We start from the raw sequence: 18321 nt of genomic DNA on the forward strand, positions 1-18321 counted from the left end.
CTCCATACCTCTCGCGACGCGGGATTGCAGCTTCGCTGCCTCCCCCGTACTATTCCTTAGGCAACTCTAGTTTTGAATCAACAATTCTTCGCAGACAATTTGAGCCTTCTTTTGCCATAGGTCGCGAGGACCGTCTCAGCTTCATCGCCGGTGGCACATGTTAGTCTGGATCGATCGTGGTTGACTTTGAAAGAGGGGCATCTATTAGCGAGTAAAAGGTAATCGAGGCTTAAATATTACCGTGAGATAGGCCACATGAGAAGACCCTGCTGTGATTCATCAGGGGATTGGTCAATTAAGAAGGAATTATGGGCTACGTGCTGACCCTCCTGCAGCCTAGTTCTGCACTTAATAAGTCCACTTGAAGCGATGCATCTCTGCTAGGTGTTCCAGAAGGAATCGAGACCCGAAGACAGGTCTCCCAGTGGTTACATGAATTTGACTAACTATCTTCCGGTGTCATGACATCACCTTCTTGATATCTACAGGTTCCTAGCGGGTGGGAGTAGGATAAGTCGCACGGTCGTCTCGTTCGAATGGTAATAGCAAGTTGATACGGAACAAGTGTTGGTGTGCTTACTCAGGGCAAGATTAGGCTGCGGGTAGGCTTCGGGGAAATAGATGTGCCCAACCTGCACGTTTGAAACCGCCCATGGTATGCAAGTGTGTTGATGTGCGTAATCAATCAATACTGAATGATTTGTCTTCATATAAGACACCGGAGTTGCTTTGCTACCTCCGCTATCTTCAGAATCCGGCCAAGTATATAAAGAGGAACTGCTCCACCAATTTGAAGGAGTTCATTAATCCGTACGCACACACTTTGATTCGCATCAATCTAACTCACATCATCAAATCTAGCCAGCTTATTCAACGATGGCGGCCAACAATACCAACGCCAACTTTCCAATCACTGTCGCCGAAGACGGCTGGTCAACAGACGAAGAGGCAACAGCAACCTGTTTCTGTGGTGCTGTTCAGCTAGCATTTGTGAGTCCAAACCCCTAGCTCTCTGGCATCCCTAGCCCATGTGCATGAACATGAACACATGCGCCACAAACAGCCACTGACGGCATCTATAGCCAACCCAAGGCCCAGGCCTCATCAACACATTCGTGTGCAACTGTGCAGACTGCCGCAAGGTTACAGCGTCGATGTTCGCATCCAACTTCAGCATAGACGACAAGTATCTCAGGCACCTGCGGGGCCAGGAGAATCTCAGCAGCTGGGGTCAGGCCAAGACGGTGTCCTCGGGCAACAAGATGACCAACTACTTCTGTTCCACGTGCGGGACTTTGATGTATCGCGTGTCGTCTGGATATCCCGGGATGAGCATCCTGCGCATCGGGACTGTGGATGACTTCAGCCTGGCTGAGGGGAAGCTCAAGCCCCGGACTGAATGTTTCATTGAGCGCCGGGTAGGGTGGCTGTCGGGTGTTGAGGGGGCAAAGCATGTGGAGGGCTTCAATCCATGATAATTGCATTGGAAATCGAAATACAAGGCGAGCAGGTTGGAGAGGTATATGTTGATGAATGGCAGTATAAGGGCTGTGTCATTTTCCTCTAAAGCGAGTTTATCCAACTGATCTGTTGTCCTCATAAACGAATCGGTGGTGTCAAACTTCCGACGTGGACCAAATGTGTTGAACAATCTTCCCAAGACTCCAGACCACTGGAAACTGTCATTTATGTGGTCATCATATCCAAGAACTCGGTCCACTTCGCTCTTTACTCATACCATTTACACTTCTAGTGCTCATTCCTCGTTTGTGATCCTGGGGTCTTTCTGCTATCCTGTTGCTCCACGCTGTTGTTTGCCCTGAGAAATTTGACCATGACGGTGTGGCGGATCTTGCCATCGAGTAAGAAAACAAGAAATCCTCGCACTTCGTCTTTCTCGTGATATTCGTAAGCCCACTCTAGCTGATCTCGCAAACCTGGATATCTTCAGGTCTGCCGTCTGCTTGGAGGTGAGAGTCTCCGGTTTGCCGTGCAAGGTGATGTAAGTTGTATTGATGACTCGAGGCATTCTGACCGTTCCAGCCAGCTCCTACAGCTTCTATGGCGTCAAGATCAGGCTGTCGGGTGATATATTGACAAGGTAGTGAGACTTCGGCTTCCTCGAGCCGAGAGCGAACGTCGCGAGTGCCTTGTTCCAGTTTGTCAAGTTTTGATTTGTCTTTGCGAGGTCATACTCTTATATCTCTAGGCGTAGTTGGGTCAATAGCTGGACATCCCAAGGTCTTTTCGAAAGACCATCGGTACGCAAGGTGGTAAATGGGTCGCATGCAGTTAGCTAAGAGGAAAATGTATGCATCTACACCTTAAGGTACGGATTCTTGGTATCAATATATAACAGACCAAGCTAGGGTTTCCAACTCATGCCACATCGATGTGGTGTATCAGGTGGGATACACCGGTCAAGCGTGCGTAGGTATGTACTAATAAGTGCTGATTCTGACAGCCTGATATTTCATAAGACACATGTGCGTGATACGGCTTTAGGTGCGGGATCCGATATGTAACACGCTTGGCTGTGAACAGGTACCCAAAGGCGAGTCTCGGAACTGGCCCTGAAGTCACCGGCCCATGGTCTCCTGTAAGATACGATGAATGTGATGTGTTTATGATATAGAATTCCTTGAATTTGACTGCAGCATCTTATAAACTATCAGAGCAATCAGACTCGAAACAAAAGGTATTTCTGTTTATTTTGAACTGGGCATGTACTGTTCATTGGAATACTCAACTGCGGCCCCCGTCCCCCCATGCCAGACTGTGGTGTTTTAAGCCGTGGATTCAACAGACTCACGATTTCCATGTCTCTATGCCTACTTTTGGAAGGACCCACTGGCAATACAAGCTGTCATACCGTTCGTGACACAGGGGCATCTCGGTCAGAAAAGTCTCTAATATCTATCGACAAGGAGACCTACCCTAGGGTAGTATCCAGGCCATTTTTGGAATGTGCGATTTCAACCAGGCGTCTTGTGGATCCTTGTATCTCCTAGCTTTATATCTAGGTATCTAGCTAGGCTGGCAGGTGTGTCTGGTTCTTTCGGATCAAGTCCTCCTGGGCCACTAACTTCATTTTGTGGATGTAGATGAAGGGCGAAAGATACATGTGGGATAGAAACACGGCTGGAGTCCCTCTGCACATATTTGTCTGTGCAGAAGGAGAAGGGGCGAATAGGGAATGCCTCGGATGAGAACATCGGAGAAGGAAGTAGCATCCACCACTGGCAACAGAGCACTGCTTCCGATTATGCCATACCGTGATCCATCCTGCCTGCCATTCCTGTATTGTGTGTGGGTGAGCGGTGTGGAAGGGGAGGAAAGTACACACAAATCATGCCTCGATCTTTCCAAGTAGCAACCTCTTCGTGAGCAAAGTAAACAAACCTGGGCTGCTCCTCGTTCCAGTCTCCATCTTCTTCCTCGATCTCTTCTCTTCTACAACTCTTTTAACACGCACAACCGCCACTCTCAATTTCAGTCGAATTCTGATCCACTGGCAATGTTTGTACCCCTTCTTTTCTTGCCTGTCTTCTCCCTCCCATGACATTTGTTCTCTATCCGGGTACCCTTTGGGTTCAGCCCCAGAGAGAACACACGGCCTTACCATTTTGCCTCATGTGCACTTTTTCCTTGACTTTTGGCCCGGCTGTTCTCGCCCACACTCGCGGGGATGGCCGCCACGACCCAGACCACCGCTCTCCTATCCCTCCCTCTGAGGCCACTCGGCAACAGCAGGGCCAAATGCCCCGTCCTAACAGCCATCTCAGCTCTGGACAACCAGGGCGTGTCGTCCTCATGTGGCCGTACACCCGGTCGTCTCCTGTCATCATAGACGGTGCTTTTGCATAGGTGCGGACCCCCTCAGTGATGCGCTCCCTCTCCCGCAGTTGACGACACCTTGTGCTTCTCTCCCGAACCCTTTTGCCATTTAAAGGAATATGTGGAGGGCGTTATCCTTCTGATGCGGAGTGTGAGGGAGGTGAGAGGGGGTCGGGTTTCTTACTTTTCTTTTCCGCACCGCACTCAGCCGACCCATGACCTTTCGTGGGGGCTGACAATAAGAACGCACTCTAGGTTCGCGCCGGTGTCACCTCGGACTTCAAGCTACCCTGGGGTAACATGGAAAAACGAATACTACTTAGGCACGCCGCCTCGAGCCTTGGTACGCCGACCTGAGCCTTACGCCACGCCAGGTAGGATTGCTAGGAACTTTGAAGTGCGTAGGTGACGAGGGATAATTGGTGGGCAGGTCGGGGGTGGGTAGTCCTTTGATCGTGTGAGATGGGGGGAAAATGGCAGAGTTTAGTGGCTGGCGGTCTGTCGCTGGCGGCTTAGGAAGACATGTCTGTACTTACCTACCTAGGTAGGTGCCTAGGTAGATGTAATGGTAGCCCCGTGCCGGCTCTTTTCTGTACCACGCCAGTGAGCTGTCACCAACTTTTAGGGTCCAAGGAGTGCGGATGTGGCCTGGACACGATACAGCCTGGCTGCATCAGCTGTGCATCGCGCACAGCCGCCAACCAACTAGCAATACCTACCTACCTAGGTACTTGGGTACCTAGGTAACCTTCACGGTGGCAACCCTTCTGTTGGCACGGGCAACGATAGCCACAGAATATGACACTTTCAACACGTCATCAACACCTGAGCAATTTAGAGCTTTTCTCTTCAGGCCATAGAGCAACTGGACCATTCTGTCCACCTGTGAATTTGTGGTTACACTATATCGTGTCATAAAACGGTTGTTTCAAGAGAGACTCGCGTTATGGAAACTTGCGCAGGGAGCATTTCCCAAGCAGTGCAGTGTGTAGATACTGTTGCCGCGTAGCGGACCCCGAACAAAAGTCATTCCATTGAGTCACAAACTGCCATCTAATCTCCAACACTTTAATGGAGACAGCAGATGTTAGTTATCGCGGTTAGTCGAAACCGAGATGCTTTATTCGCAGATCCGAGAACCAACTGATACATCACTGCTTCTTGTTCTTGGAGTAGATGAAATTTGCGGCTGCTAGAGTCAGCTGAATCATCCTGGTAGGCGGGGTTGTCTACGGTATGTGTACCAGAATAAAAGAAAAAAGATGGCGAAGGATATAAGCAAGGCAAACATACCGACTGGCACCAGCCCGTTCTCTTGAGACCATCTGCGCACGCCAACGCTCTCGCCATCAAAGTCATAGCCCCAGTGCTGCCGGTCCTCAGGCTTCTTGGGGTGAATGGGGTCCGTGGTCCCGTTGGCGGGTGCGAAAACAATCAAGACATATCGATGCCTGCCTGTCTTTTCAGGGGGTCCCGGTGGTTTATAGGGCATGACTTCCTCAAGGCCCGCCAGAGACAGCGTCAGCGACGAGGAGCAGGACGAGTCTTGATCGCCGTCTGAGACGGCAAGGCCCGTGGCGATCCAGTGACACATCTCGGACCATTTCGGGTCATCGCGAGACGGTGCATCGGGGTCAGTCATGGTCACAGTGTATGTGACGTTGGCGATGGAGCGGCAAGAGCCCGTTTCGGACCCGGGCCGGGTGAGGGTGATGGTGGGCTCGTCCTGTAGCTTCTTGGGCTTGACGGTGTTCCCTAGGTCGGCATGCTTGCTCGAGGGCCAGTCCACACCGACTAGGAGAGATGGCAGGAACCCATCGATGACTTGAAACAGGGATGTCAGTCATGGAACTTTGCATGTGTATAGGTATATCTGCCCAGGACCAACCAGTTGGTATGATCTCAGCCTTCTTCAACCTGAACTGAGTCAGCGAAATCCGGAACAAGATGATGTGCGCTGCGATACGCACTCATCTATGACTGTGGAAGCATCTGTGGCTGAATTGATTTCGGGATCAGACAGTACGTGCTGTGCATTGTCCGCCAGCTTCGTCAAAGCACTTCCGACAGCCTGTGTGGCCAAGGCCAGCACGGCGAAGATCTGCACCATGTTGTGTTTTGTCGCCGCACTGGTAGATGGACCAAATCAATCACAAGTCAGAGTTCTTCGATGAAGAATCTTCCGAGGTTCTTTTGGTGGTTCTCAAAAGACGTCGGTTGAATACTTCTTGAAAGTTGAGGCAAGAAGAAGTCTGTTGACCCCTCGCCGAGTTTGTGATGTCATGTCCACGACACCTGCCGCTCGGAACTGCACGGGGTTGATTGACCGTTACTTTCAGCATCTGCAACCTCAATTATCCCTTGCTCCTGCAACGGATCTGCAGTAACACATCAAGGTGTCGCGCCAATGATTTGTGGTGTCCCAATCAACGCTTTGACAGAGGGTGTCCAATGCCAAATCCCGAGACCAACACTCCAGGGCTCTCAAGTAGTAGCCACGGGGGACATGGCAGACCGATAGCCAAGGGACTCTTCTCCTATCCATCAGCCATGTCTGAACCAGAACGAGATACAGAAAGCTGCGGAGGAAAAGTCCGTACATACAAAACCACCACGCCCAATGTGCGTGTTCGCCGTACAATGAGCACCGTACTGTCAAAATAACCATCCCCGAAGACACCTGGTAGCCAGTAGAAGAATGAACAACCCAGATCTCAAATCACACCTCATCCATCGTCCTCGTCCTCGTCCTCATAATCATCCTCCTTCCTCACCACACGCGCAGACGCCACCGCCGGCGCCCTCTCACGCCTGCGGTACGCCCGGCCGCTCTTCTCCGCCGCGCCCTCCAGCGCCGCGATCCTCTCCAGGTGCCTGTCCTCCCGCGCCCGCAGCTCGTTTATCTCCCCGTACTGCTCGTCCACCTGTTCGGCGAGGACGTTGCACTCCTCCTCGACCTCGTCCAGCTCGCGCCTTGTGCGGCGGTGCTCCGCGGCCGTCTCCCTCTCCTTGTCGGCGATCCACGCGTTCTCGTCCCGCAGCCTTCGGTTCGCGTCCTTGAGGGTCTGGATCTCATCTGTAAGCCGGGTGAACTTGGTCATGAGCTGTCTGAGCGCGTCGGCGTCGAAGGTGGCGCCGTAGGTTGAGGAAGGAGGTGGTGGTGGCTGTGGTGGTGTCACCGGCGGTGGTGTTACCGGGTGTGATGTTGGGCTTTGGGTTAACGATAAGGAGGTATCGAGCACCGTCGACACAGTTTGGCGGATTTGTACGTCATGTGTTTTGGCGGTTTGCTCCAAAGGTATGTGCGTGTATCGAGGTGGAGGCCCAGCTGGGGCGCTGTTTGGCTGATATGCAGCTTCTGGGGCTCGTGGGGTGTACTTTACTCCTTGGGGCTGGGCTTGGGCTTGGGCGCGCATCCAAGTCTTGATATGGTTTTTCCAAAGCGCGACGACACCCGCAGCCTTGTCGTCGCTGACGTGCCTAGGGCAGAGCATACCCCGGGCCAGGTTGGTCAGCTCGCGGTTCTCGTCTCTGACAACCACCCGGGCGTCTTGGATGGCCATGTTGTTGATCATGGTCGTGACTTGGATGCTGCGTCCCTGGCTGACGACGTTCTCGCAGCGCCGGTTCCGCAGGGTCATGGTCGGGCACGACCATCTTTTCGTGACAGGGTTGGTGAGCTCCAGGATGTCGGCAGCATCCCAACCCTCTGGCTCGGAAGGGGGCGCGGTGGTGAAGGAGTATGGCAGCATCATGACCAATCTGACGATCTGACAAATGATAGATGAGAGATCAAGCACTTGAGGCAGTTGATGATCGCGAGCTTCTTTCATGGCAGAAGAGCACACGTTTCTCTGAGGCAGAGATAGTTGAGTGCCTTGCCATGCCTTTAGGTAGAGAGCTAACTAAAAGCATCACATTTTCGAGCTCACCGCACCACCTACTAGAGTGGCCGTGTATGTCTGAGGCTGAATCGCCAGCTTGGTGGAGACTGACAGACACCCCATGCTCTGCATACAGCGCAATTAAATCGCACCAGACTGCGAGGACATATTAATAAGAGCATGTCTCAATTCTGCTTGACTCTTCCTTTGTTCAAACACTCAGAATGTCCTCCAACCTTTGAAGTTGGCAGCTTCAGTATTTTACGGCATTTGGGCAGTCAATCGTTTTATCTTGTTCTCGAAATGGTCACCTTGTATTGTAGGAGGGGCAAGATTGTAGCTTAATCCGCCGCTCTGAATGACACATCACAAATATGGCTGCTACTTGCACATGTGTTGATTCATCCAGCGATCAATGATACTAAGTAGACTGATCATAGAAAAGTTCAGAGCACGGTACGTACATGTGATTGAAAAGCCACGTACGGTTGACTTATTTCTAATACCAATGCACGCCTGAGTGATTCATGGGGTAACAGTCGTCTCAGGGAGACAGGTGACAAAGAAACCCTCAACGGCGCAGGGGTTGTCACAATGCAGAGCAAGGTTGCAATGTCTCACTTCTGAAGTGGCACAGATATGACTTACTGAGTGAGCAGTATTTTGCGAGCAAACGAACTGAGCACATCCACACGCAATAGGTAGCATTTGTCTGGGGCGTAAATTCATTTCCACATTTTCCTATCTGTCCGTCGCGCCTTGCTCACCAACCGCAAATCCCGGCGAAGAACAAAAAGCACAACACCACACAGACCCTATCCTGGAAGACGTAGTATACACAGTCATGAAACCCGAAAAGAAAAAAAAAAGACAATGGAAACGTTTCAATCACCCCCGGCTTAGGCAGATACGCCCAGGGCAGAGTTGAAGGCATCAGCGGCAGCCTGGCCCTTCTCGGCGTCGGCGGCGCTGGCGGCGTCGTTGCAGGCACTGACGGCATCGGCCGAGGCCTTGCACTTGCTCTCCAGCTGGCCGCAGATGAAGCCCGAGATGACCTTGATGTTTAGGGCGCTGCCGTGGTTGAAGTCGGCCGAGTCGGCGGGCGCGAACGCCTCCTCCTTACGGCCGTCGAGGCCGGCAGCGAACTCAATGGCCGGGTTGCTACAGGAGCCAAAGTCCAGGTTGGCCTGGCGGGCGCGCAGCTTGCGGGTGGTCCTGCGGAGCTTCTTGGCGCTGGCGGCGGCGTTGCACTCGTCCTCTGTAGGTTGGTGATGGGTAGTTAGTAAACCGGCTGTGTAGATGTTGTCGAGTTGACATGGAATGGCAACATGACGTACCTTGGGTACCACAGTCGGCGACGCTGAAGTCGCCCTGGCCCGAGTTGGCGGCGTTGGCGCAGGCGTTGTGCTGGACGGCGCAGCTGCGCTGGATAGCGGCACCCTCGTTCACAAAGGTGGCACCGTTCACGGAGAAGGGACGCTTGGCATCCCCGGAGTCAACAACAGCAGGGGCGGCTCCTCCCAGGTTGCCAGTGAAGGTTTGTACGTTGTTGCCTTGAGCTTGGCGGCGTGCACGACTTCTCGTGCAGCCTGCCGAGAGTCAGTATGTTTGTTGAAGTTATCCGTGTCGGTGATTATAAGAGTGAACATACCACTTGCAGCACCACTCGCAGCGCCCTTTGCAGCGCCCTCTGCAGCGCCACTTGCAGCATCGGCCGTAGAGTTAGAGGCGGCCGCGCCAGCGGAACCTTTGGAGGCTTTACCACCGACTGCAGCAGCGATCTCATCCTCGGTAACATCAGCAACGAGAAGGTTCTGGGAATTGATACATCCAGCAGCATCGTCGGCGTCGTCACAAGTGTTGCCAGCGCCGGTGTTGTCGTTCACGTCACCGGGCGCGAAGGTGCCGGTCTGGATGGCCAGGTTGGGGTCGGCACCGATGGAGGCGAGCTGGGTCGCGACATCCAGGGCGATCTGCTTGTTGCCCGAGGCCTCAGCGGAGGCTGGGTCCTGGTGCTGGGTGATGGCAGCGATCTCAGGGTTCTGCGCCGTCTCGTTGCAGAGGACGGAGGCCAGGCCGACCTTGCCAGTGTTGCGCTCGAGTGCGCGGAACATGATGGCGTTGGCCTGTCCGTCAACATCGCCAGCGGCCTTGGCGTTGGTGAAGGCCTGGTCGGCGACGATCTGCTGCAGGCAGTCGAGGTTGTCGACGTTGGGGGCGCCCTTGGCAGCGGCAGCATTTCCAAGAAGGGAGAAGACGGCATCCTGGATCTCAAGAGGGTTGTCCAGCTTGAGGTTGGTGTTGACAACACGGAGAATGTTCTCGTGAGCGTGCTCCTGGGGAACCTCACGCTTGGCCATGCGAGAGTAGGGCAACCCCCGAGCAGCAGCCAGGCCCGTGAGGGCGAGAATAGTAGCTTGGTACTTCATTTTTAGCGAAGGCGAACGGTAAAAGAGGGTATTTTTCGAATATAGAAAGGTCCGGCCTGTTGAAGAATTATGAAAAGAGCGTCAAGCTGTAATGTTCGCAGAACTAATGAATGAATGAATGTCGGATGAACAAGACGGGACGAAAAGAAAGTAGGCCACGAGACTTCTCAGAGGATATATAGGAGCAGGAAAGGAAAAAAAAGATGAACAAGACGGAAGTCCCCACGATGGCGGCCAGGGCTCCCGTCCCGTGGCATCGGACTACCATCAGACGCAGGACCCTGCCGGGCGTTGTGGCATCACGGGCCTGCATTCCACCTAGCGGCAGATACCAGACGCCAATGACGAGCCAACAACGGGCCCCTTGGATGAATCCTCACCATCGCCGGCAGGAGTGAGGGCCGGAATGAAACCATCACCAAAGGGGCCAGTATGGGGCCCCTGCAAGGTGGCTGCAGGCAGGGGGTGGTTCGGCTAGAAGGCACAGAGATCTACCGCCAGGGCTGCCAAATCTGCCTGGGCGCCAGGGACAGGTCCGGAGACAGAGTTGCGGGAGCAAACCCTTCCATTAGAGTTTGAGATTCGACAGGCCGTTCTGATGCTTGTCATCCTCGGTCGGCCCACGGCAGTTTGAAGCGAGGAGGACACCCGACGTGATGGCGGGTCCGTGAGAGCCTCACTGCGTCGTTTCATTCTCGGCACATTGGAACCCTCGGTGCGCATCACGTCTTTGACTTTCTGAGCCTTGATGTTGATGGCCCAAGCCTGGTCGTTCGGCGACATGTGTACCGGTCATGACGAGCAGGCGTGGCTCGTCGCGCTGTACATGCGTGCGTCACGCATAGGCGCGAGAGTCAGCCACGCCGCCATCGTGGCGTGGGAAGAGGGCGCGCAAATCACTCGGCACACAAGCTGCAGATCTCCCTCGGTGTGTGTGCTGGGTAGGTGTTCGTCCGGCCCGGGTGAATTGGCTGGGACAAGAGGTAAAATGCATTCTCGTCCGAGGTCCAGACATCAGACGTAGATCGTGCACACGGCGTCTCATCTTGGCCAGGGGCCCACGGTCAACAAGAGGTCAAGCGGCTGATTAAGCGAGGTCTTGGCCATGCAGGGGTACCCCAGACGGCCTCTTTGAGCCTCAACTCTCCTACGCTGGCAGGGCTGGCAGGGCTGGCCAGCCTGAGGCCACGACCCCTTTCGTAGGCGCGTGCTCCAACGCAGTGGCTATTTCGCAACATTCGGGTTATTCTTCTGACAGGCGATGCTTCGCAGTTTTCGCCCCACCTCCTCAAAGGGTGAGGCCCACTTGCCTGCTTCGGATTTCGGCCCCAACAGCCAGGAGTCCAGGACCAAGGTCAAGGCTTCCCAGGCAGTTAGTCATGTGAACCCATGAACACAGCGTCGTGATCGCCGGAACGTCTGTTTTGCAAATCATCAATGCTAGCGATCTCGTACGCGATATGGGATGGAATGGGAGCATCGGTGGGGAGGAATTGTCATGAGTGGGCTGGTCAGGCTCCGAACCAAGAACCGAACAAGGCTCACATCGGGTGTCTTGCTCGTGACCTTTTCCTCATGCTCATCAGAGACTTGGACTCGAGATTATTTTCATGCAACCCCCCACCTGTCAAAATGCGCTTTTCCAAGCATGATGGGCTGGCATATCCGACCACGCACGCCTGGTACCACGCCCAAACCCCGATGTGTATTTTCGGTGGTCTTGGCAAGATTCCGTCAACTCACTCTAGTGATCGTTTCGACTTGTCCCCTTCATACGTGAATATAGACAACTTTTATCCTCAGCCACCACTCAAAATACATCTGTAGAGCGCAGCCTGGGCGTCCCGGACACCCTGTAAGGCGCGCTGGGTCAAACGCCCGATAGCGACGTTGTCTTGGCAATGGCAGTTCGTAGTTCTTTTTTTCAGTTCGTTAGTAGTTCACTAGTCTCCCTTCCCTGACACGAATCGGTCACCAAAGCCCAGAGTCCGGTTCGGAGCACTGCTGGCCAAACACCCACCAGGAGCATAAATGGATTGCAAATCAAGCCACACCCAGCGCCCCGGGAGGATGACAGAGTTGCGGCAGCATCTGTCATCCTGGCCCTGCCTGCCGAACCTGTCAGAACCAACTCTATTCCCACATGGCGAGAATATCATTCGTGGACAGTCCTGTCATGCAAGATGACATGCCTCAGAAACCCGCCGCCGTCCCGCTGCATGAATGTCGGAACCGCCGCTCAAACGGCTGCCAGAGGCGGCCACGACCCCACCCGGCTGGCTGGACTCCTTGCTGGAGAAGCGTGGTGGCGTCCGCTTGACGTGCCGGGTCGACGATCTTGCCTAGGGCGCCAGCGCTGGTGAATCTGCTTGGCCAACCCTGAGGCGAGGTCGATTGCGGCCGATACTACACAGTAGTAAAGCTTGGGTCGGGATCTTCCTTAAAGGAGTAGCCGCCCGCGGGAGAAAACTGTCACCGGCACATTCTGAAACGGACCCTACCAAGAGCCACCCACAGGAACTCTGAACCCTAGATTGTTAGCTGGTCCGAATTTTGTTCGACTCCATATAGCCTCGCGAAGTCTTATCATCAACATCGGGCACCCGTCCTGCCGTCATGCATCAGTGGGATCAAGCTGATCCGGTCATGGTTTGTTCGAAAGAACGTGATATCACAGACGATCGGTTGCCGGGCGGCGGCGGCGGCTAACATAGAAAAGGTCTTGTGTGGATTTTCTCTGCTCGAATGCTTTTGTACAATGGCATTGCAGCGAGCCAGTCTAGAAAATGCCCGCCCCGATGTATCTCTCCCCCTCGCGGTCTCCTTTGCTGTCTGTTGCCGTCTATAAGAGAGTGACAACGTCGCCTCCGCCCGTTTGGTCTCGAGGGGCGGCGGAGGCGGCCGTCACCGACCGTCTCGTCCGTACTCATACACCCGCTCTTGCCGAGCCCTTTTAACCGATGACCAGCTTGTCCTCCTCGGGGAAGTCGTATTCGGGAATCTCGAGGTTGAGGGGGGCAGGGCCCTTGCGTATACGTCCGGAGATGTCGTAGTGGGAACCGTGGCAAGGGCAGAACCAACCACCGAAGTCACCGGCCTCGCCGATTGGCACACAACCCAGATGTGTGCAGACACCTGTTACGTGTTAGTCCAAGCTGTGCCTCAATGCCCATGTGCTGTCATGTCACTGGTGCCAGCCTCGGGACTGCCTCCCGCCGAGGGGCCGCAGGGGAATTGGGCAGGCAGTATGCTTACCCAGCATGACCAGCCACTCGGGCTTCTTCACACGGTCGTCGTCCTGCTGAGGGTCACGTAGGGACGCGACGTTGACCTTGTTTGCCTCCGCAATCTCGGCCTCGGTACGGTGTCGGATGAAGACGGGCTTGCCTCGCCACTTGATGATGACCTGTACGGCGCCTCACGCGTCAGATATTGGACCTTCCCAACAGTAGACATCGCACCAGCTGCACTCACGTTCTTGCCCTCTGGGATTGATGCAAGGTCAACCTCGACCTTGGCCATGGCCAGGACGTCGGCAGATGCGGACATGTTCTTCAGGAATTCTGCACGTCGTTTGTGTTAGCCCCGGATTTCATCTCGCATCCAACGTTCCCTCCCGACAATTTCGGTTGTCCAGTTGGGTTCCTCCGTCCCAATTGACCCCTTCTGTCGCATCCAACCCAACATTCTCTCTTCTCCCGGAGGTTGCTCGTGTCGGCTCACCTTGGACCGTGGACTTGGCTCCGGCGGCGGTGATCGTGCCCAGGGCGCCGACCATGAAGTATTGGTACATGAGGTTCTTGTTGGAGCCATTCTTGGCGGCGTAGTGGCTGAAGTCGGGGACCTTGGTGGTGGACTGCGAGCCGCGGAACGGGCTCTCGTAGGTGCTGTCGGACGGGCGGACGGCGGTCGCGGACATGCATCGGACGGCGGTTCGTGGTGCGGCTGCGGAGGAGCGCGCGAGGGCGCGGGCGGCGGTCGTGAGCGAGGCCATGGCGACGACGATAACCGTGAGGAAAAGGGTGGTGTGGGGGTGGTTGGGCTGTGGATTGACGTCGACGACGATGAGCTCTTTTCGCGAAAGCTTGGAAGACCCCGGGCGACAGCTAAGAAATTCGAGTGCCTGAGAAAACAGGCCTTGCCAATTGGAATCGGTCTGCATCTGATTGGGCTGACGCCCACGGCCAAGTGGACCCACTCAATCATCCGGTAAGACCCGAGGCTGACGGGAACGAGCCATCCATTTGGCAACTTACGCCCCCGCCTCCGCGTGCGAGGGGGTTAGGGTACGGCCTGTAACTTCAAAGCAGATGTTTGACAACAACAGAATTCATTTTCCATTAGGCAATGCCACGAAATATAGAAAATTACTTGACATGTCGGTCATGATATTTACTCTACCACATGTAAAATACAATGAGGCTGTAGCCTACAGCTAGTGAGACAGGACCACAGCATCTAATGCATGCGCTTCAGCTCCTCCACAATATTCCGCATATCCTCAACACTGGGCCCCAGTCCATGGCAGACCTCTTGTTGTGTTTCCTCGTCCATATCCAAGAATCTCTCAAGCACTTCTCCGTCAAGGAACCTGAAAGGTCCCTCGCCCTCTCGTTCCGCGTTCCTGAAAGACCTGTACTTGTCAAGCGGGATATCTCCCGGTGTCCGTATCCTGTCCGCAAGTCTGGACTGGAATCTCATGAGGAGATCCTGCGCGTGCGATGCTACTGTTCCAAACATGTAGATGGAACCCTCGACCTGTAACAATGTCAATATTGTGACTCGCATTGGTCCTGAGTTCATAGTGACTTACCGTTCCGAGAAATGCCTGCGGCACAATCATGGCACTTGAGCTGGTCTCGACTGCTATCTTTCTGATGCAGTTGACCATCTCACCCAAGTTCATCTCGCTGACGGTCTCCATTCTCCTCTGATCATCCAAAGTCGGACCATCTGGATTTCTCCTGAGTACCATCAAGTTCCCCTGGGCGTCCGCTTCCAGCCACGATTGGTCTTCGATGTGGCAAACAGCCGTGGCCCAAGCAGACTGATAGTGACGGGCGCGCTCCGTCAGCATCGCAGAGTTGCCATCTTTCGCGGGAATAAACTCAAGTAGGCTAATTGACTTCATCAAGTCTGCAACCGCGATGATATTTCCGTGCACAGCAAGGTCCACAGGATATGTCGATGGCCTGTGCGATGCCACGCGCTCGAGTCTGCCCGATGTAGAAGACTCCTCAAAGTACTTGCCCACTATCACGGTCTTGGTGAGTGAGACCACGATCATGTCGTCCATTACGGCTAGGCATCGGCAGGCGCCCTTGAACTTGTGGCTGAGGAGCAGATAGGGATTTCTGTCGCTATCAACCCCCAGCACCAAAAGTCGGCCCTTGTTGTTGTCTGTTGGCGATGGGACATCCTCTGCGGGTAGGAAGCCGGTGCCCACCAGAAACCTCTCAGCCGGGTTTCCGTATGAGTCTGGAAGTGTTGCCCGGATTACACATTCGACTATCTCGCCAGCCGCCTGGTCCAGAAAGAATGGTTTGCCGACGTTCCCGAACACAACCTCGTCGACGAGCTTGAAAGAGCTTGTCACTACTTCTTCTCCGTTCTTGAGCTCGCGCTTGATACACCCGAGTCCGAAGACCTGTTCTTTCAGAGAGTATGCGATGCGGCGCACTGTCTCGCCCATTTCCAGCGACTTGACGTGTGTCCTACGCTCCGTGTCTATCTTGGAAATTCTGATGGTAGAATCGGTCGCCACAACCACAGAGTTGGGGTAAGCATCTGTGTCAAAGGAACAGACATAGGTCGCATCCTCGGCTGTCACCGCCGAGTACACGATCCTGCCTTCTGATCCATAGATAAGACTGGGGTTCTCTGTGGTCGCGAAGATATTTGTGACACCGTCAGACTGAGGTAGCAGATGGAAACGAGCTTGTCGTGTGCCTAGAATCACGCTCTTGCGACCGCTGAGTGAGAGATCTGCCGCTACGTTGTACGTGACAACGTTGCCGTCTTCCATTGCCACAAAGAGTGTTGGGCCTCCCACTTTGCGTGGCAAAACTTGTACCAAGGCGATGTCTCGAGGAATGGAGGCGTTGTCTTCCGACCTGCGGAGTGATTCGCCCTTCTGTGGTTCCAATGTTGCCAAGTCCACCAGTGAGAAGTTGCCGGATGTGAAGAAACCAATGACGCCGACGTCAATCAAGTGAGGTGACGCATGAACGCAGGCCACTTGGTCTTGGTCACTGCTATGACTTTGTCCTGACACGACAAGCTCCTTTTCCACATTGAGAGAGATCAGTGATTTCCCGTCCACGCATATCACTAGCCATTTCGAATTTGCCGAGGCGGCTGTGATTGTCGAGCCGTGAGTCGGTGGATCCCACGATGCGACTTCCGTTCCGCTGTCCCTATCGTATAGCCGCGCGGCATTGGTCGTCACCTGCAATCGCCTTCCATTGTCGAGATCGGCCGCAAGGAGTGTGTGTGAATCGAGCGTCAGGCCTTTTAAGCTTTCCACCTCTTCGACGTCTCCGGCCGAGTCGAACCTGAACACTCGCGTTTCTGTTATAAACGAGACAACCAGTGTGTCAACCTTGTCGGAGCCGCTAGATCGCAGAGAGAATAAACCCCTGACGTCCTCGAGTTCTCCGAGGATTCCGATATCTTCGAGTCCAACGCCACTTCGCACGCTACGCAGACTTCCATCCTTATGGACACCGCTTCCCGTGACGACACGAGCTTGACCGGAGGAGTAGGCATTTCCAAGTTGACTGTCGCCTTCGCGGTTGCCCATATCCATGATAGCAAAGTCGAGTATTGGCGCGTTGTTTGGGAACACTTGGGCCAGCTGGAGGAAGCGACCCGCGTCCTGTTCGAAATCAACCCGCCACAATTGAGAGTCTCCGTAATGCGAGCCGACAAAGAGAAAGTTGTCCATGTAGACGAGGCAACTCGCTCGGGATGTTTTACCAATTACTGTCATCTGCAGCCGGTCAACCTCCACAGTATTGTTCTTGGTGAGGATAGTAAGCAGATACATCCTGCCATATTCGTCCGCCACCAAGTAGTGTCTCTCATCGTATGGGGCCCAAGCGACGAATATCGAGGCTTCCTTCAAAGGCTCCGTGACCTCTGCCTGGGTCGTGTCGTCGATGTAAGTGATGCGAGTCTCGCCAACGACAAGAACACCTCCAAGGTACGCCTTCGCATTGTTGGTTTCGGTAAGGCGGAAGTTGTGCCTCTTCTCCTGTTCCACCTTTGGGACTGGTATTAGCATGGCGGCTCCCGGGTCGGCCACGTCTTTTGAAATCTCTCGATCTTTCAGAGGGTCGAAATTAGAAGCCTTGGTATCCTTGTCGTCAGAGGTGAAGCGGTATGTGGCTAGTTTTGCATCGGGAGCGTCGGCCTGTGATTGGTAAAGGAAGGCGATCTTGGGATGCCCGGTCTCGGAGTAAAGGAAGGTGCTCGACTTGATGAAGAGCTCTGAAAGACGCGGCTGTTCCATCCAGTCTATCTGATTCAAGTTGCGCCCTCTTGACTGCAGCCGCGCCACGGTCAGGACTCCCTCCCACAGGTGCAGGGCCATGAACCGGCCGGTCGGGTCCACCACGCATTTGTCCTGGCTCTGAGAGTCGCGCATGAACCTCTCGCCGACATCCTGGTTAAATTGTATTGTCTCAAGCTGTCTTATCTCGGGGTTCCAAGCGAGGGTGAAGTGTTGGGCCCTGTCGGTGCCGACGAAGAGCAGGTCTGTTGTGTTGTCTTTTGGCGACAGCTTCTGGAGCATGGAGATGGACCCATTGATGACATTGGAGTGCCGGAGGATCAGTTGGTTTTCGACGAGGCCATATATCTCGAGCCGGTTCGTCTTTCTGCGCGCAGATTAGCAGTCGTCGGGTTGGGCGGCCGGGCAGCTGGGCGGCCAGGATGCGTCGGATGCTTACGCTATCACCAGGCTCTCTTCATCGCCGAAGATCCTTGCCCGCAGAGCATGGCGTATGCTGCTGGGCCGGTGGATGGGTGCAATGTACGCCATGGCAGTCAACAGGCTGGTGTAGGGGAAAGAATCATTAGATGGCCATGGAGGGAAATGCTTCAATCTGGTGACGTTGGAGACTCCATGACCGTGTGAAGGGTGTAGGCAAGACTTATGATGCAGATCA

At 54.3% G+C, this 18321-nt stretch overlaps 6 protein-coding genes across 6 annotated transcripts; 1 reads left to right on the plus strand and 5 right to left on the minus strand.

The window, feature by feature from the left end:
• Positions 1–876: 876 nt before the first annotated feature.
• Positions 877–1475, plus strand: KVR01_002030 (uncharacterized protein; the record flags this gene model as incomplete). Its single annotated transcript, XM_044793169.1, has 2 exons — positions 877–990; positions 1083–1475. The coding sequence occupies 2 exons, from the start codon at positions 877–879 to the stop codon at positions 1473–1475; spliced, it is 507 nt and encodes a 168-aa protein (XP_044647045.1).
• A 3217-nt stretch (positions 1476–4692) lies between these two features.
• Positions 4693–6098, minus strand: KVR01_002001 (uncharacterized protein). The gene is made up of 4 exons (XM_044787557.1): positions 5808–6098; positions 5726–5754; positions 5131–5661; positions 4693–5026 (listed from the first exon to the last, which is right to left on the minus strand). Exons 1-4 carry the CDS (start codon positions 5945–5947, stop codon positions 4989–4991), a joined length of 738 nt encoding a protein of 245 aa, XP_044647016.1. The 5' UTR covers positions 5948–6098; the 3' UTR covers positions 4693–4988.
• Positions 6099–6196: 98 nt separating this feature from the next.
• KVR01_003842 (uncharacterized protein) lies at positions 6197–7736 on the minus strand. The gene has a single exon (XM_044787321.1). It carries the CDS (start codon positions 7668–7670, stop codon positions 6564–6566), a length of 1107 nt encoding a protein of 368 aa, XP_044648857.1. The 5' UTR covers positions 7671–7736; the 3' UTR covers positions 6197–6563.
• A 798-nt stretch (positions 7737–8534) lies between these two features.
• On the minus strand, positions 8535–11201 carry KVR01_003748 (uncharacterized protein). Its single transcript, XM_044784584.1, has 3 exons — positions 9373–11201; positions 9059–9274; positions 8535–8979 (listed from the first exon to the last, which is right to left on the minus strand). Exons 1-3 carry the CDS (start codon positions 10148–10150, stop codon positions 8621–8623), a joined length of 1353 nt encoding a protein of 450 aa, XP_044648763.1. The 5' UTR covers positions 10151–11201; the 3' UTR covers positions 8535–8620.
• Positions 11202–11882: 681 nt separating this feature from the next.
• KVR01_002422 (ubiquinol--cytochrome-c reductase catalytic subunit RIP1) lies at positions 11883–14315 on the minus strand. The gene is made up of 4 exons (XM_044786748.1): positions 13874–14315; positions 13625–13713; positions 13406–13556; positions 11883–13285 (listed from the first exon to the last, which is right to left on the minus strand). Exons 1-4 carry the CDS (start codon positions 14310–14312, stop codon positions 13104–13106), a joined length of 861 nt encoding a protein of 286 aa, XP_044647437.1. The 5' UTR covers positions 14313–14315; the 3' UTR covers positions 11883–13103.
• Positions 14316–14517: 202 nt separating this feature from the next.
• On the minus strand, positions 14518–18300 carry KVR01_002119 (uncharacterized protein). Its single transcript, XM_044790791.1, has 3 exons — positions 18103–18300; positions 14964–18030; positions 14518–14908 (listed from the first exon to the last, which is right to left on the minus strand). The coding sequence occupies exons 1-3, from the start codon at positions 18192–18194 to the stop codon at positions 14609–14611; spliced, it is 3459 nt and encodes a 1152-aa protein (XP_044647134.1). The 5' UTR covers positions 18195–18300; the 3' UTR covers positions 14518–14608.
• Between the last annotated feature and the right edge of the window lie 21 nt (positions 18301–18321).

The sequence above is a fragment of the Diaporthe batatas genome (genome assembly GCF_019321695.1).
Source record: "Diaporthe batatas strain CRI 302-4 chromosome Unknown Contig00003, whole genome shotgun sequence".
In the NCBI taxonomy this organism is placed as follows: Eukaryota; Fungi; Ascomycota; class Sordariomycetes; order Diaporthales; family Diaporthaceae; genus Diaporthe; species Diaporthe batatas.

Coding starts and splice junctions, on each gene's coding strand:
- KVR01_002422 (XM_044786748.1), bottom strand. CDS start 14,312: ATGCAGACCGATTCCAATTGGCAAGGCCTGTTTTCTCAGGCACTCGAA. Junction 13,557..13,624: donor CAATCCCAGAGGGCAAGAAC/GTGAGTGCAGCT, acceptor GGCGCCGTACAG/GTCATCATCAAGTGGCGAGG. Junction 13,286..13,405: donor CGAGTGGCTGGTCATGCTGG/GTAAGCATACTG, acceptor AACACGTAACAG/GTGTCTGCACACATCTGGGT.
- KVR01_003748 (XM_044784584.1), bottom strand. CDS start 10,150: ATGAAGTACCAAGCTACTATTCTCGCCCTCACGGGCCTGGCTGCTGCT. Junction 9,275..9,372: donor TGCGAGTGGTGCTGCAAGTG/GTATGTTCACTC, acceptor GCCAAGCTCAAG/GCAACAACGTACAAACCTTC. Junction 8,980..9,058: donor CGCCGACTGTGGTACCCAAG/GTACGTCATGTT, acceptor ACCAACCTACAG/AGGACGAGTGCAACGCCGCC.
- KVR01_002001 (XM_044787557.1), bottom strand. CDS start 5,947: ATGGTGCAGATCTTCGCCGTGCTGGCCTTGGCCACACAGGCTGTCGGA. Junction 5,755..5,807: donor GCTTCCACAGTCATAGATGA/GTGCGTATCGCA, acceptor GACTCAGTTCAG/GTTGAAGAAGGCTGAGATCA. Junction 5,027..5,130: donor GAACGGGCTGGTGCCAGTCG/GTATGTTTGCCT, acceptor TGACTCTAGCAG/CCGCAAATTTCATCTACTCC.
- KVR01_002119 (XM_044790791.1), bottom strand. CDS start 18,194: ATGGCGTACATTGCACCCATCCACCGGCCCAGCAGCATACGCCATGCT. Junction 18,031..18,102: donor GAAGAGAGCCTGGTGATAGC/GTAAGCATCCGA, acceptor ATCTGCGCGCAG/AAAGACGAACCGGCTCGAGA. Junction 14,909..14,963: donor CGCAGGCATTTCTCGGAACG/GTAAGTCACTAT, acceptor ACATTGTTACAG/GTCGAGGGTTCCATCTACAT.
- KVR01_003842 (XM_044787321.1), bottom strand. CDS start 7,670: ATGAAAGAAGCTCGCGATCATCAACTGCCTCAAGTGCTTGATCTCTCA.